At 40.3% G+C, this 16,784-nt stretch overlaps 1 protein-coding gene across 1 annotated transcript in view; it reads right to left on the bottom strand.

Annotated features, from left to right (window-relative positions):
- Positions 1–1,527: 1,527 nt before the first annotated feature.
- rapgef3 (Rap guanine nucleotide exchange factor (GEF) 3) overlaps positions 1,528–16,784 on the bottom strand; it is a 57,280-nt gene continuing 42,023 nt past the window's right edge. Inside the window, exons 13-26 of the mRNA XM_063014957.1 lie at positions 16,018–16,168; positions 14,578–14,660; positions 14,413–14,443; positions 11,877–11,955; positions 11,567–11,701; positions 11,334–11,431; positions 8,598–8,723; positions 7,209–7,390; positions 5,050–5,140; positions 4,916–4,966; positions 4,750–4,837; positions 3,399–3,463; positions 3,240–3,294; positions 1,528–2,365 (exon numbers count right to left, since the gene is read on the bottom strand). Coding sequence (XP_062871027.1) covers positions 2,247–2,365; positions 3,240–3,294; positions 3,399–3,463; positions 4,750–4,837; positions 4,916–4,966; positions 5,050–5,140; positions 7,209–7,390; positions 8,598–8,723; positions 11,334–11,431; positions 11,567–11,701; positions 11,877–11,955; positions 14,413–14,443; positions 14,578–14,660; positions 16,018–16,168 — 1,354 coding nt within the window. The 3' untranslated portion in view covers positions 1,528–2,246. The remainder of the gene's footprint in view (positions 2,366–3,239; positions 3,295–3,398; positions 3,464–4,749; positions 4,838–4,915; positions 4,967–5,049; positions 5,141–7,208; positions 7,391–8,597; positions 8,724–11,333; positions 11,432–11,566; positions 11,702–11,876; positions 11,956–14,412; positions 14,444–14,577; positions 14,661–16,017; positions 16,169–16,784) is intronic.

Here is a 16,784-nt window from a genome sequence, read left to right as displayed (position 1 = left end):
CCTTCCACTTGAGGATGCGCCACAGGTGCTCAATTGGGTTTAGTCCATCACCTTTACCTTCAGCTTCCTCAGCAAGGCAGTTGTCATCTTGGAGGTTGTGTTTGGGGTCGTTATCCTGTTGGAAAACTGCCATGAGGCCCAGTTTTCGAAGGGAGGGGATCATGCTCTGTTTCAGAATGTCACAGTACATGTTGGAATTCATGTTTCCCTCAATGAACTGCAGCTCCCCAGTGCCAGCAACACTCATGCAGCCCAAGACCATGATGCTACCACCACCATGCTTGACTGTAGGCAAGATACAGTTGTCTTGGTACTTCTCACCAGGGCGCCGCCACACATGCTGGACACCATCTGAGCCAAACAAGTTTATCTTGGTCTCGTCAGACCACAGGGCATTCCAGTAATCCATGTTCTTGGATTGCTTGTCTTCAGCAAACTGTTTGCGGGCTTTCTTGTGCGTCAGCTTCCTTCTGGGATGACGACCATGCAGACCGAGTTGATGCAGTGTGCGGCGTATGGTCTGAGCACTGACAGGCTGACCTCCCACGTCTTCAACCTCTGCAGCAATGCTGGCAGCACTCGTGTCTATTTTTTAAAGCCAACCTCTGGATATGACGCCGAACACGTGGACTCAACTTCTTTGGTCGACCCTGGCGAAGCCTGTTCCGAGTGGAACCTGTCCTGGAAAACCGCTGTATGACCTTGGCCACCATGCTGTAGCTCAGTTTCAGGGTGTTAGCAATCTTCTTATAGCCCAGGCCATCTTTGTGGAGAGCAACAATTCTATTTCTCACATCCTCAGAGAGTTCTTTGCCATGAGGTGCCATGTTGAATATCCAGTGGCCAGTATGAGAGAATTGTACCCAAAACACCAAATTTAACAGCCCTGCTCCCCATTTACACCTGGGACCTTGACACATGACACCAGGGAGGGACAACGACACATTTGGGCACAATTTGGACATGTTCACTGTGGGGTGTACTCACTTATGTTGCCAGCTATTTAGACATTAATGGCTGTGTGTTGAGTTATTTTCAGAAGACAGTAAATCTACACTACTATACAAGCTGTACACTGACTACTCTAAGTTATATCCAAGTTTCATGTCTATAGTGTTGTCCCATGAAAAGATATAATGAAATATTTGCAGAAATGTGAGGGGTGTACTCACTTTTGTGATACACTGTATGTGTTACCCATGCCTATCATTATTCAGGAAGGAATATCATTGTTGCACATATTTTGGCAATCATTATCTGTCAGCTCCTTTCACCCAGTGCTCCCTAAAAAGGCTGCTCTCCTCCCAGTGCCCACAGGAAGGTTACCCTTCCTCCTACTAGTGATGTTAACTGCCACACAGTACCCCCTGGGGACATTATAACTCAGTGTTCATATATCATAAAGGACAATTAGTTTAAACAATGGTTCAATAATTTATTTACCAAAATATAATTTACAAATGTATATGAAAATATGAAAATTAGATGTGTTTATAGTAATATAAACAATATAGTAATTAAACCTCTAATGCCTTATATCCAGTTATTGAGGTTATCTGTGTCAGTATAATACACAATCATTTGAACAGCAGCTAATAGCATTATCTCAAAAGCTCAGTTGCTGCAGTTACTTACTGATACACACAAAACATACCAAAAGTATGTGGACACCTTATTAAAACTATGACTAGCTAGTTGAACATCCAATCCAAAACCATGGGTATTTATTGATAGTAAATGAATTGAATTGTGTCTGTAGAAAATTGTGCCCTTTCAGTCAAAAGAGCTTTTGTGAGCACACTGATGTTGGATGAGAGGGCCTGGCTGGCAATTTACTGCAACTATGAGTTCATCCTTAAGTTGTCCAAGAGGGGTGAGGTCCAGAGCTCGGTTCAGGCCACTGGAATTCCACTATATCAATTAATGTCTATATGGATCCCACTTTGTGTACTAGGGGGTACAGGCATGCTGGCCAAAAAACAACTAAATGTAATAACTAAAAGGGGTGTCCATATATTTTTGGCCAAATAGTTTAGCTGTTTAAACACAACACTTCTCGTAAGGCTTTCAACAAAGAACAAAAAGCATTGCTGTAACATTTCTTTAAATGGCTTTTCAAAGCGTCTTCTCCAGTCATCAACACTGAGGGTCATCATGGATTTATCTGAAGACTTAAAACTGATATTGACATCATCCTCCAGTATGGAGCTGAACTAATGAAAGAAGAGGCAGGTGCGAGCTGAACACTAGCGCTCTAGGTCTCTGGAGAGCTGGGTCAGTTTCTTCTGATTGTCAATGACGTTGAGGTTCTGGATGTAGTGTCTTACACTGGTGGCCTTACGTATAGTCAGGGACTGGTCTGAATCTAAATGAGAAAAATGAATATGAAGAATGAAATATATACAGTGCATATAAAAAGTAATAACACCCTTGACTTAAAAAATTATAACATCATGTTTTCATATAATATTAAATACTAAACTTTTTATGTCACTTTTAGTGTTTTATTAATAATTTAGTTCCTCCTGTTTAGAGCATGTGTTAACTTACTATCATTAAGAAAATTAACAAAACAAATCATTTGACCTGGGGTGCCCAAACCGTTCAGTAAGGTCACCGCTGAGATTCGAACCCTGATCTAAACAAGCCTAACAGACCGCTGTACCACCTAAGCGCCACATTCCAATAATAAATGAATAATATTACTCATTCACTCACTTTCTTAACCACTTATCCAATCAGGGTAGTGGGTTTTTGCTGGAGCCTATCCCAGCTTTTCAATGGGAGCAAGGCACACAGTAACACCCTGAACGGGGCACCAGTCCATCACAGGGCAGACACACATACACACACCCATTCACCTGTAGGGCAAGTCAGTGTCTCCAATTAACCTGACTGCATGTTTTTGGATTGTGGGAGGAAACCGGAGCTCCCGGAGGAAACCCACGCAAACACGGGGAGAACATCTGCACAGAAAGGACCCGGACTGCCCCACCTAGGGATCGAACCCAGGACCTTCTTGCTGTGAGGCAACAGTGCTACCCATTTAGCCACCTTGTGAATAATATTACTATGAATAATAATAATATTAATAATAATACAATCCAGTATTTTAAGTGCTTAGCTACACTCTATGTTAATTCCTGTGATTTATTTGTTTTTAGTACAAAAAAGAATTAATATTCATACAAGTAAAGATGTGAAACAGTACTATAGAACACCACAAGGGAGAGTTTTACCATAAGCTTGGCTTCTACATTTTCGGACCATCTTCACTGTCTTGGCAATCAGTCGCTGTAAATATTTTAACATAAAACTGTTATACTTTAATATATTTTAATACTTAAAAAAAACTGTATGATTTCACAAATGTAAATAATCCTTATCCGCAGTCTCACCATTTTCTCAAAGTTAACCAGACGATCAGTGTAATTCTTGTTTCCCTCATGGATAAAGGTCATGTCTGGAAAATAAACTCAGCTGAATTAAAAGCATAATGATTGCCCAATTACAACCCCAAATCAGAGAAGGTTGGGCATGGAAAATGCATATAAAATAAATATGCAGTGTTGCTTACATTTACTTTGACTTTTATTTGATTGCAGACAGGATGAACCCAAGATATTTCATGTTTTGTCTGCTCAACTTCATTTTATTGATGATCTTCGATCCCTCAGACGGCACTGCATCAAGAACCGCCACTCAACAATAGCTGATATAACCACATGGGTGAGGGATTACTTTGGCAAACCTTTGTCAAGCACTACAATACAGAGTTACATGCACAAATACCACTTAAAACTTTAATGTGCAAAAAAGAAGCCTTATGTTAACCATGTCCAGAAGCAGCGTCGACTTCTCTGGGCTCGGAGGCATCTAGGATGGACCATCACACAGTGGAAACATGTATTGTGGTCAGATGAATCAGCATTCCAGGTCTTTTTTGGAAAAAATGGACACCGTGTGCTCCGGACCAAAGACGAAAAAGGACCATCCAGACTGTTATCAGCAACAAGTCCAAAAGCCAGGGTCTGTCATGGTATGGGGCTGTGTCAGTGCGCTTGGTAAAGGTCATTTATACTTCTGTGATGCAGCATTAATGCAGAAAAGTACATTGAGATCTTAGAACAACATATGCTGCCTTCAAGACGTCATCTTTTCCAGGGACGTCCATAAATTTTTCAACAAGACAATGCAAAACCACATGCTGCACACATTACAAAGGCATGGCTGCGAAAGAAGAGGGTACGGGTACTGGACTGGCCTGCCTGCAGTCCTGACCTGTCCCCAATAGAGAATGTGTGGAGAATTTTGAAAGGAAAAATGCGACAACGACGACACCGTACTGTTGCACATCTTAAGACGTGTTTGCAGGAAGAATGAGACAAAATAAAAGCTGAAACACTAAATCACTTGGTATCCTCGGTGCCAAAACGTCTTTTAAGTGTGGTGAAAAGGAATAGCAACATTACAAAGTGGTAAATGCTTTACTGTCCCAACTTGTTTTGGAACGTGTTGCAGACCAGAAATGCAGGAATGGATGTTTATTAATAAATGAAATGAAGTTGAGCAGACAAAACATGAAATATCTCAGGTTCATCCTGTCTGCAATCAAATAAAAGTCAAAGTAAATGTAAAAAACTCTGTGTTTTTATTATTGATTTGAGGTTATATATCATAAAGCATCAAATATAGTCAAGTAAATAATTTATGTTTGTAATTTTTAATTGTGTGACAAGTGAGCTGTACCTTTAATTATCAGAGGCATGAAGGGGATGTAGGGTGGGTTGAGTTTTGCCACTGCTAGCCTATAAGCTCTGTGATTGCGGGATGGATCCTGTAAAATGAATGATGGCAGTCAGAAAACCACAATGCATGTTTACTGAGTAGGATATTTCCTTAGTGCTACACTCACCAGTAATCTCTCGTTTGAACAGTAGACCCTTTTGGTTTTGCTTGGCAACCTCTAGTGAAGGGTAAAAAATTTACATCATGAAAATCAGAGTGAATCAAAGCAATTGGATGAATGGTGAAGTAACTAACGCTCACCTCCCACGTCTTATAGAGCCTTTGCACTGCACTATTACTCAGGCCAAACATCACTGCAAAAAATGAGTTATAGTTTTTCTGCTCCTTCAACCTACAATAAACATTACGTCAATCAGAAAAAAATACATTTTAACCTGGTACTTCATTGATAATTTAAACCTCTTCGCCTCTGTTATTGCATATTTGAAGTCATTGTAGGTAAACACAATCATGCAATTTGTTCATTCTTTTATTTAACTTATTTAGGACAAAGAAAGGATTCACAATGTTTTGACTGAGTAAAAAGTTGATAGAATATTGAAGTTACACCATTTTGACAAAATTCACAACAAGTAGATAAATTCCAACAGGTAAGAGTTTCATGACTGGGTAATAAAAAAAGAGATTAGTCCTAAAAGCAAGGATGGGTCATGGCTTACAAATTTATAAGAGAACTGTCAATTAAAAATGAACATTGCATGATTGCAAAGCTTGCATGAGAAACTGTCATGCTGGGATAGTCTGAGAGGGATAGTACTTTAAGCACCATATAGAAAAACTTTGTAGTTCTACAATGACTGACTGTAGTCCATCTGTTACTCTGCTACTCTCCCTGTTCTTCAATGGTCAGGACTCTACCAGGACCAACACAGAGCAGGTATTATTTGGGTGGTGGATCATTCTCAGTACTGCAGTGACACTGACATGGTGGTGGTGTGTTAGTGTGTGTTGTGCTGGTATGAGTGGATAAGACACAGCAGCGCTGATGGAATTTCTGAACACCTCACGGTCACTGCTGGACTGAGAATAGTCCACCAATCAAAAATATCCAGCCAACAGTGCCCTGTGGGCAGCATCCTGTGACCACTGATGAAGTTCAAGAAGATGACCAACTCAAACAGCAGCAATAGATCAGCGATCGTCTCTGATTTTACATCTACAAGGTGGACCAATTAGGTAGGAGTGTCTAATAGAGTGGACAGTGAGTGGACACGGTATTTAAAAACTCCAGCAGCGCTGCTGTGTCTGATCCACTCATACCAGCACAATACACACTAACACACCACCATGTCAGTGTCACTGCAGTGCTGAGAGTGATTCACTACCTAAATAATACCTGCTCTGTGGGGGTCCTGACCATTTAAGAATAGGGTGAAAGCAGGCTAAAAAAGGTATGTAGAGAAACAGATGGACTACAGTCAGTAATTGTAGAGCTATAAAGTGCTTCTATATGGTAAGTGGAGCTGATAAAGTGGACAGTGAGTGTAGAAACAAGGAGGTGGTTTTAATGTTATAGCTGAACTGTTATCATTGAAAGGTGTAAAAGCCAGCGTCTTTTTTTGGGAAGGCCATGGTTATTTCAGCAAGCCAGTGCCAAGTTTCCTTCTGCATACACTACAACAGCATGATTTTTAGCGGGCACAGAGTGTGTGCTTGACTGTCCGGCCCGCCAGGTCATTTTATGTGGCCCTAGAAAGACTAAAAGACGTATGATTGTCCGCATCCTGCCACTAGATGGTGGTGTTTCCACTTCAGCTTCTAACTAAGGCGGGTTTCAAACAACTGATGTTGAGGAATATCTACAAATAATCCCAAAATGTCCAATTAGAGAAAACTGAAGCTGAAGGAAGGTAATTTAATGAAAGATTGGAAAGCGAATATAAGTTTGTGCTTGACCGGTAAGTCTTTTATGTTATGAGGCCCGGCTACTATTTTTTACTATTGTAAAGGAGTACAATATAAATATAGATATGCAATATAAACACGGAACTAAGTGTGCTAAATTTAGCCTCTAAGAAAAACAGCAAATTGTCCAAGAATTAAAAGGCAGACTCCAACCGCAGCAGGATACGTTACAAACGGCCCTTTGAGGGCCACCATAATGCAGATGTGGCCCTCGATGGAAGTGAGTTTGGCACCCCTGGTTTATACCATGGCCTGTTGTGTTTCGTTTCTAATAGAAGGCCCATGATGAAACACACTATTCACCTTTGACACTTGCACAAGTTACTTTACCTAGTTTTGTAAGAAAATCTCCCAGGCAAATGTGTTATTTACTCTGCTGCACATGAATCAAATGTCATGAATAAAATAATTTCTTATTAAAACCATAAATCACTGCATCACATTCACCAGCTTCTGTGCATATCTGAAGATTCAGCACTGCTTACACAACTTACACAATTGATATCTTGATGAACTTCTTAAGCAACATCGCTCTCTTCGTCAGGTCCTCACACAGGCAGAGTTCAGTCACCACCCAGTACTGTACCTCGTTGAAGTGCCGCACAAACCTCTCCAGATTCGCTGTGGTGGATCCTGGGAATTTGTGTCGACCAAAAACGTAGGAGACAAGCTCCGTCTGTGGCAAAGTAATAATACAGGGTTTTTATAAGCTATATCAGAGGCAATATTTAAAATGCTTTATTTCTTTTAATGCTTTTACATGGCATAAAAAGTCAAAATAACACACCTCATATCCAGGACTAATGTGCTGTACACTTAATCACTCTACCACCCCCACTAATCAGTTATTTGGGTGCTGGACCATTCGCAGCAGTGTTGCTTTGGATAAAAAAAATGTCTGCTAAAAGCCGAAAATGTTAATGTAATTTAAAATAAGCCCAATTTGCAGAATGCTTAACCAAGGTGAAACAATGCAGTGGCTAAAAACCACAAACCAAAAGGGTAAGGAAAAAATAAAGGTGGCGAAAAAGGTAAGCTGCGGCAGCCAACTACAACAACCAAATTCTCTGAAAAAGAGTAAAGACAGAACACCCAGAACAAGCCTGGGACAGCAATGAATGAGCAGTACCCCACCCTAAAATGTGAGGTCTCGCTCATCCAAAGGCAGTTTTTCTGAAAATTTCCCAGTAAAAAACAAAGCGCCGGCATCTATGACAGTGGAAAACTGGAGCCTGGCATCACGGTTTCAAGATAAAGAAGGTTACCAACAGACGAGTAGGCTTTTTAAATGCTAAACATTTCCACCTGGAGTAAACAAGGCACAGGTGACCTCACAGTTAAGAGGAATTAACACATCAATCATCTGTGCCTCCATGCCCCATCTGCTAATCCTACATGCAGGCATAAGGGCATGATTCTTTGACCATGCAAGCTGATCTCCACAGCAGTTGGGCAGGTTTGAGTAATAAATTGACATAAATCTTAAACTTTTACACTAATTAAAAAATAAACCTTAATATTAGCATTTATAAGCATTAAAGATAAATACTGTACATTAGGGCTAAGTTTACTTTTGCAATGTTACACCTTTAGAAAAGCAAAACACTTATGTTTGTCTTTTATGTAGTAAAAGAACCTGCACATTACAATCATAGACAAAAGACTTATCTCAGATCAGATAAGGCTGTTAGTTTACAGGTGATGACAGTTTTACTGACAGTAGTGGGGGCCAAACAAACAACCACAAAACATATTTCCCTTAGCTCAAACTTTGATTACATTTTAAATGCTTAGACACCAGGTCTAGCTGTACAGAGATGTGTTGCATGCTTATGATTCACTGGCATAAGACAATGAAAATGCTAGAAAGCTTGGGCTGTTACCTCATGCATGGCCGTAAAAAGTTCCCAGTCATAGCTGGTGAGCTGGCTGGCAATGTCTTTCGGGCCTATCTGCTCCAGTGAGTCCATGGTGCTCAGATCTGGACCAAGCTGCTCCTTCAGAGGGGTCTTTCAAAACACAAATATGGCAGACAGGCTCTCTTAGTGTGAGGCTTCATGAGCAAGAAAAATGTTACTAAAGAAAGAAACTAAAGAAACAGACAACTTTACAATGCAACATACACAGAATTGAAATGATTCCTATTGGCAACATTGTATAGACTCTGTTTTTAAATCTACAATAATCTTTATATTATTAATATTAGATAGCAAATATTATTCCACTAAACACAATGGCTTTACATGTTTTCAAATGGGTGTGTGCTAGTCTTTTTATTTTTCCCAAGGCTGAGGCACTGCTGCCTTCTTGGCCTCGAAGCATTTCAGTCAGATTTTAATTCTCAAACTGTGGTAAAAAAATCATTCACCCAGGTGGTACACTAGATAAAATGGAAAAATGTGCTGCTAAAATAAAATTACATACCATATTTCCAAAAAAGTTAGGACATTTTGAATAATGCAATTAAAACAACATGTGATTTATTAATTCTCTTAAACCTTTATTTAAAGTACAAAAATGATTCATACTATTTTGCCTGACCAAATTAATTGTTTTGGTATATATAAACAAATTCTGAATGTGATGCATGCAACACAAAAAGGGGGCATGGGTAAAATAAGCAAAAAGTTCATAGAAGTTCACTGTAAAGATTCGGGAAATCCAGAAAACATTTCTTCCTGTGTAGGGCAAGGCAGGAAAATACTGTTGACCTCCAAGCCCTCAGGTGGCATTGCATAAGAAACCATCTTGCTGCTGTGATAAATATGTCCACATTGGCTCAGGAGTTCTTTAGAAAACCAGTAATCCCTTGTAAAACTGTTAGACAAAGAGAAAGACAATTCTCTTGACCTGAGCTCATCTCAGATGGACCAACATACAGTTCAAATGTGTGCTTTGGTACGATAAGTAAATTTTTCAGGTTGTAATTGGGAAAACAGATGTCAAGTTCTCTGTGCCATAGATAAAAAGGATCATCCAGACCAAACCAGCAGTACAAAAGGCAAAGTTGCACAAGTCCTGGTATGTGGATTTTAGAGAGACATGTGCTGCCAAGGCATTTTTTTTTTGGTAGTAAGTAAAAGGAAGTCCTGGTTCTTGGTTATTTCAGCATGACAATGCCATGCCTCATTTTGCACAAGCTACTACAGCATGGCTTCGTAGAGACAAAGTGTATGTGCTCGACTGGCCTGGCTGCACTCCAGAGATCTGTCTCTTCTTGAAAATGTAAGGCACATAATGAAGAGGAGAATTAGAAAATGGCAACCACAGGTGATGAAAGGTGATGTAACAGTGGTAAATATGCCTTCACTTTTCTGGAAATGGGGTTTGTAAGATCCATCTATATTTTTTTCTTTTGCAAAAAAAAACCCCTTACAGACATTATGTCATGGCTGAAGGAAACAGATGACGGTAATAATACCGCCAACTCAGACACACATAATGAAGAGGATGGCTAGTCAGCAGTATCTAAAATTAAGCACAGCACTGCTATTGTGATCAAGTGTGAAGATAGATACATGGTAGAAGACAATTAATCTAAAACTGAGATTTACTTAGACTGGCATGGAGGAGGAAACAGGAGAAACAGCAAAGAGGTACTTAAAAAAAAAAAGTTATTCATGCATTCATTTCTGCAAGAATTGACTACTGTAATTCTCTGTATATTGGGATTAGTCAGTCTCTGTTGCGGCGCTTGCAGGTAGTCCAGAACGCAGCAGCAAGGTTACTGACTAATACCAAGAAAAGAAACCATATTACACCAGTCCTTGCCTCACTACATTGGCTGCCTGTTCAGCACAGGATTCATTTTAAAGTGCTTTTATTTGTTTTTAAAGCGCTTAATGGTCAAGCCCCGGCTTATCTCAGTGGTATGCTTTCTCCCGCAACCGCACAGCGATCTTTAAGATCAGCCACTCAGAATTTGTTGACCGTTCCTAGGGCTCGTTTGAAGCTAAAAGGTGATCGTGCATTTGCAGTTTATGCTCCGAGGCTATGGAACACTCTACCTCCTAATATTCGACAAGCACCTTCGGCCGCTGTTTTTAAATCACTCCTAAAAACATACCTTTATAAGCTGGCATTTGAACAGTGAGGAGCTGTGTTAATTTTAATTGTTTGTCAATTTTAATTGTTTTTAATTGTTTGTCAAGTTTGTCAAATTGTCTATTTGTATTTGTTTTATTTTGTCTCTTACTCTGTATTTTTATTTGGTTCTTACTTTTTTAATATAATGTTGTGTTATGTATGCTTATTCGATGTACAGCACTTTGGTCAACGTAAGTTGTTTTAAGAGTGCTTTATAAATAAAATTTACTTACTTACTTACTTAAAAGTGTTGGTCTGGCAATTGGTCTAAAAAGTTTGAGAACCACTGGGTTACTCATTTGGATTTATTTCAGATAGAACGATGTGAGGTGCTTTTCCATCAAAAGGTGGAGCTGTCAGCAGTACTGGAATTGCAACCTCTGGTTTTAAGAAGGTGGGATGAAATCTGAGTCTAAGCAACTTTTAAATACAAATAAATATTAGGAAAACATAACATCTGTAACTGTGATTAACTTAGCCACAGTCATATTTCGTTGTATACTTGCACTCTTATTTAGGTAAAAGGCACTCACCAGCTCCTTCACCTGTGAAGAAGTGCACAGAAAGAGCTTTTCGTTCAGTCCCAGAGATGTGAAGACAGCTGTAGCATCCAGCTTTAGCTGAACTTTCTCTAAAACAAAAAGAGACAAAGGATTTCACACAAAATAAGGTGGGGGTTTTGACTTTATTGGGTTCAGTTATGTGGTAAATACATTCATTGATTATTTCATAAGCTTTGCCTGCCATTCAGATAGTGTTCACATACCTCCTGAAGAGTTCATTTTGATCAAAACATGGTCTCCTGAGTTTCCCAGTACACACATGATGTCCTGGACTGAGCAGTTCACAGGCAACAACAGAGTCACAGCATGGTAGTCAGGTTTGAAGATCTCATACAAGACTGCAAATAAGATAAACTAGGATATTCACTGAGATGTTCAAATGGTTATAGAAACTTCTGTGATGCTGAATTCCCAACAGTTTAACAGCAGATAACAGTGGTCACATTATATGTTTTAGAAGACAATCATCAGAGAAAACAAGCAACAACATAAAAATGAATTGAGAAGACAGACCTTTGTCCTGAGCTTTGATTGGTATACATTTCCCTAGGGGTTCCTCACAAGTTGCGAACCAATCACATTTTTGACTGATCTGAAAAATGTAAACAACACAAAAAATGTGAACCAGATGTTAATAGGTGCCATGTTTTTCAAACGTATTGTTAATTAGAAATACTCAGTACTCAGTATTCTTACTCAGTATTGCATTCTTTCATGTATGATACATATTCATACATGTTTCACAGACACCTCACATTTTCATGCCTGTTAATAAAGTTGGTTTCAACCTGGTCAAAACAACCCAGCAACAAAGGCTGGGAAAACAGCAACAGTGAATGTTCCAAGGAAAAGGGCTGCCGACTAAACAATGTGTGCTTCAATATCCACCAATAGACTGTTGCTGCACAATCCTATTATTGGGCTGTTTAATACAGATACTTATTATATATACTTATTATGTATATATGAACTTGTGTAAGCAGAATGCAGAGGTCATGTGAGCTTAAATATTTGGGACAATGTGACATTCCATCACTCCATAGCAGTTAGTAGTATAGGAGTAGTTTGCAGACAATAGCAGACAGACTGTCTTTTCCCTCCCCCACCATACTTTTAGTCTTGAACCTCGTGGAGGAATTGTTTTCCACATGGAGGTGAAAGGTGTATGACCACCATCCACAAACTCAGTGACTGCTGGATGCCAGGGCAGAGGTCTGCCAGGGATGGATAAGGCATTGCAACTGTTTTTTCAGATGTGTTTAACAACGACAGTATATGTGTATACACCGATCAGCCATAACATTAAAACCACCTTCTTGTTTCTACACTCACTGTCCATTTTATCAGCTCCACTTACCATATAGAAGCACTTTGTAGTTCTACAATTACTGACTGTAGTCCATCTGTTTCTCTACATACTTTTTTAGCCTGCTTTCACCCTGTTCTTTAATGGTCAGGACCCCTACAGGGCCACCACAGAGTGCTGCTGGAGTTTTTAAATACCATGTCCACTCACTGTCCACTCTATTAGACACTCCTACCTAGTTGGTCCACCTTGTAGATGTCAGACACGATCGCTCATCTATTGCTGCTGTTTGATTTGGTAATCTTTGAAATCTTCATCAGTGGTCACAGGACGCTGCCCATGGGGCGCTGTTGGCTGAATATTTTTTGTTGGTGGACTATTCTCAGTCTAGCAGGGACAGTGAGGTGTTTAAAAACTCCAACAGCGCTGCTGTGTCTTATCCACTCATGTCAGTGTCACTGCAGTGCTGAGAATGACCCACCACCCAAATAATACCTACTTTGTGGGGGTCCTGACCATTAAAGAACAGGGTGAAAGCAGGCTATGACTGTAGTCCATCTGTTTCTCTGCATGCTTTGTTAGCCCCCTTTCATGCTGTTCTTCAATGGTCAGGACTCTCCCAGGACCACTACAGAGCAGGTATTATTTGGGTGGTGGATCATTCTCAGCACTGCAGTGACACTGATATGGTGGTGGTGTGTTAGTGTGTGTTGTGCTGGTATGAGTGGATCAGATACAGCAATGCTGACAGAGTTTTTAAACACCTCACTGTCACTGCTAGACTGAGAATAGTCCACCAACCAAAAATATCCAGCCAACAGCGCCCCGTGGGCAGCGTCCTGTGACCACTGATGAAGGTCTAGAAGATGACCAACTCAAACAGCAGCAATAAATGAGCGATCGTCTCTGACTTTACATCTACAAGGTGGACCAACTAGGTAGGACTGTCTAATAGAGTGGACAGTGAGTGGACACGGTATTGAAAAACTCCAGCAGCGCTGCTGTGTCTGATCCACTCATACCAGCACAACACACACTAACACACCACCACCATGTCAGTGTCACTGCAGTGCTGAGAATGATCCACCTCCCAAATAATACCTGCTCTGTAGTGGTCCTGTGGGGGTCCTGACCATTGAAGAACAGGGTGAATGCAGGCTAAAATAGTTCGTAGAGAAACTGATGGACTACAGTCAGTAATTGTAGAACTACAAAGTGCTTCTATATGGTAAGTGGAGCTGATAAAATGGACAGTGGCTGATCAGTGTACGTTATAATTTGGTTGATTCTGATTAACCATGTGGTTAAAAGGTTGTAGGTGAGAAAACACAGGGGTTATATAGAACGCCCCACCTGCTACAAATTTCTATTAGTTAGAGGTGTTCACATAATTTCTGTTATCCCAGATTGTGGTTAGGAAAACTCAATTGTTTGTGTACTTAGCTCAGACAAAACTTATTTGTGTTATTATACTATATTATATTATAATATTGTTTATAATACTAATATAATAATTAATATTTGTTGCTGTAAAGTGAGGTGTAAGATGGCTGACCTCTCAATTGCCGCCAAAATGCCATTCAGAGCATTATCATTTTAGTTCAAGTACACAGTGTTGGTTTTACTCTGTTTATCTACACCTGTTAACACTGTTGATTTTTCCATTTCATATAACCCCTTACAAAGGTCTTACTGTTCGGAATGTTAACTCTACAGCTTTTCTTAAGCTATAATGGAACTCACCTTTGTCAGTGTTTGGCACCCATTCTCCACACTAAAAAGAAAACAAGAGTTTTTTAAGTATTATATATATGAAGTGGTATAAATTAACAAATAAATGCCAGGTGAACAATAAAATGGTTTATAAATTGTTATTAGTTTTATTTTATTAGTCGGAGGATGTCTTACACTCTAGTTTTTCTCCTGTCTTTCAACTGTTCTTTGAGAATGGCTGAAAGTCTTGAGTCCTCCATCATCTCTTTTTTTAGTGTCTGCCCAGAAAAAGAATTATTTAGTGTATCCTAAACAAGAAATCTCAACCTGAGAATGTGATCTTGTAATGATATGACATGGACCAGACGCAAGTCTTTAAAATATTGTAGTAACATAGTCACTCTCTGATTTATTTTGATGGGAAAAAAAGAAAAATAGATACACCGATTAGAGATAACATTATGACCACCTTCCTAATATTGTGTTGGTCCCCCTTTTGCTGCCTAAACACCCCTGACCCGTCAAGGCATGGACTCCACTAGACCCCTGAAGGTGCGCTGTGGTATCTGGCACCAAGATGTCAGCAGCAGATCCTTTAACTCCTGTAAGTTGTGAGGTGGGGCCTCCATGGACCGAACTTGTTTGTCCAGCACATCCCACAGATGCTCGATTGGATTGAGATCTGGGGAATTTGGAGGCCAAGTCAACACCTCAAACTCGTTGTGCTCCTCAAACCATTCCTGAACAATTTTCGCTTTGTGGCAGGGTGCATTATCCTGCTGAAAGAGGCCACAGCCATCAGGGAATAGCGTTTCCATGAAAGGGTGTACATGGTCTGCAACAATGCTTAGGTAGGTGGTACGTGTCAAAGTAACATCCACATGGATGGCAGGACCCAAGATTTCCCAGCAGAACATTGCCCAAAGCATCACACTGCCTCCGCCGGCTTGCCTTCTTCCCATAGTGCATCCTGGTGCCATGTGTTCCCCAGGTAAGCAACGCACACGCACTCGACCATACATGTGATGTAAAAGAAAACATGATTCATCAGACCAGGCCTCCTTCTTCCATTGGACAGGGGTCAGCATGGGTACCCCGACTAGTCTGCGGCTATGCAGCCCCATACACAACAAACTGTAATGCACTGTGTATTCTAATACCTTTCTATCAGAACAGCAATTTCAGCTACAGTAGCTCATCTGTTGGATCGGACCACACAGGCCAGCGTTCGCTCCGCTCGTGCACGAGCCTTGGCTGCCCATGACCCTGTCGCCGGTTTACCACAGTTCCTTCCTTGGACCACTTTTGATAGATAATGACCACTGCAGACCGGGAACACCCCACAAGAGCTGCAGCTTTGGAGATGCTCTGACCCAGTCGTCAAGCCATCACAATTTGGCCCTTGTCAAACTTGCTCAATTCCTTACGCTTGCCAATTTTTCCAGCTTCTAACACATCAACTCTGAGGATAAAATGTTCACTTGCTGCCTAATATATTCCACCCACTAACAGGTGCCTTGACAATATAATCAGTGTTATTTACTCCACCTGTCAGTGGTCATAATGTTATGCCTAATCGGTGTACATGCCTTTTAATGCATTTAAACGTAAATACAGTAACTAATTAAAACAAACCTCTAAAAACTGAAAGGCAGCTGGGTCTTCCTTTAGTAGTGCACCATAGAATGCCACCCACTGGCTCACTAGTTTTACAATCTTCTGCTTGGTGTTGAGAGAATACGCAGCCTTCTCCAGCTCTGAGCCTTCCGAGGGCTCAGCATGGTAGGTAAATCAAAAGTTAAGGGAAATGTAGACTTGCACACTTCTGAAATACTAAAAATACAGCTAAAAAAATCACACTTAACAAGCAGAACTATCGCAGTGAAGCCGGGGCAAAGTTACAGCAAAAGCACCACTATTATTCAGTGATACTTCAGTAACTATGTAAGCCTGATCGTAGGTGTAGATTAGTCCATCCCAGAAAAACATGATGTGCATCACATACTTACTCTTTCACTCACACATTAACTCACTAAAAACTAGATGAAGTCGTAATGTCTGGGGCAAATGGCCGAAGCTATGCAATGGACTGGCACCCTGTCCAGGGTATTTTTGCCTTGTCTCTAGCATTTCCCAGTGAAACCCTGACTAGGACAAATGATAAATAGACAATACCTGCTCTGTATAGGAACTACTGTATGCTGTGTCTGAATTGTTAGTCTATTTACTAGTCACCCAAATAAAACACACTAGTACAGGGATTAGGATTAGAACTGATGAGCTGAGTAAACAATCTCTCTCTGAAGGTCTATAAGATGACCAACTCAAACAGCAGCAATGAGCGATCATCTCTGACTTTACATCTACAAGGTGGACAAACTAGGTAGGAGTGTCTAATAGGC

Source organism: Trichomycterus rosablanca, chromosome 19 (genome assembly GCF_030014385.1).
Source record: "Trichomycterus rosablanca isolate fTriRos1 chromosome 19, fTriRos1.hap1, whole genome shotgun sequence".
Classification (NCBI taxonomy): domain Eukaryota; kingdom Metazoa; phylum Chordata; class Actinopteri; order Siluriformes; family Trichomycteridae; genus Trichomycterus; species Trichomycterus rosablanca.
This window is presented reverse-complemented; position numbering and strand designations above follow the sequence as displayed.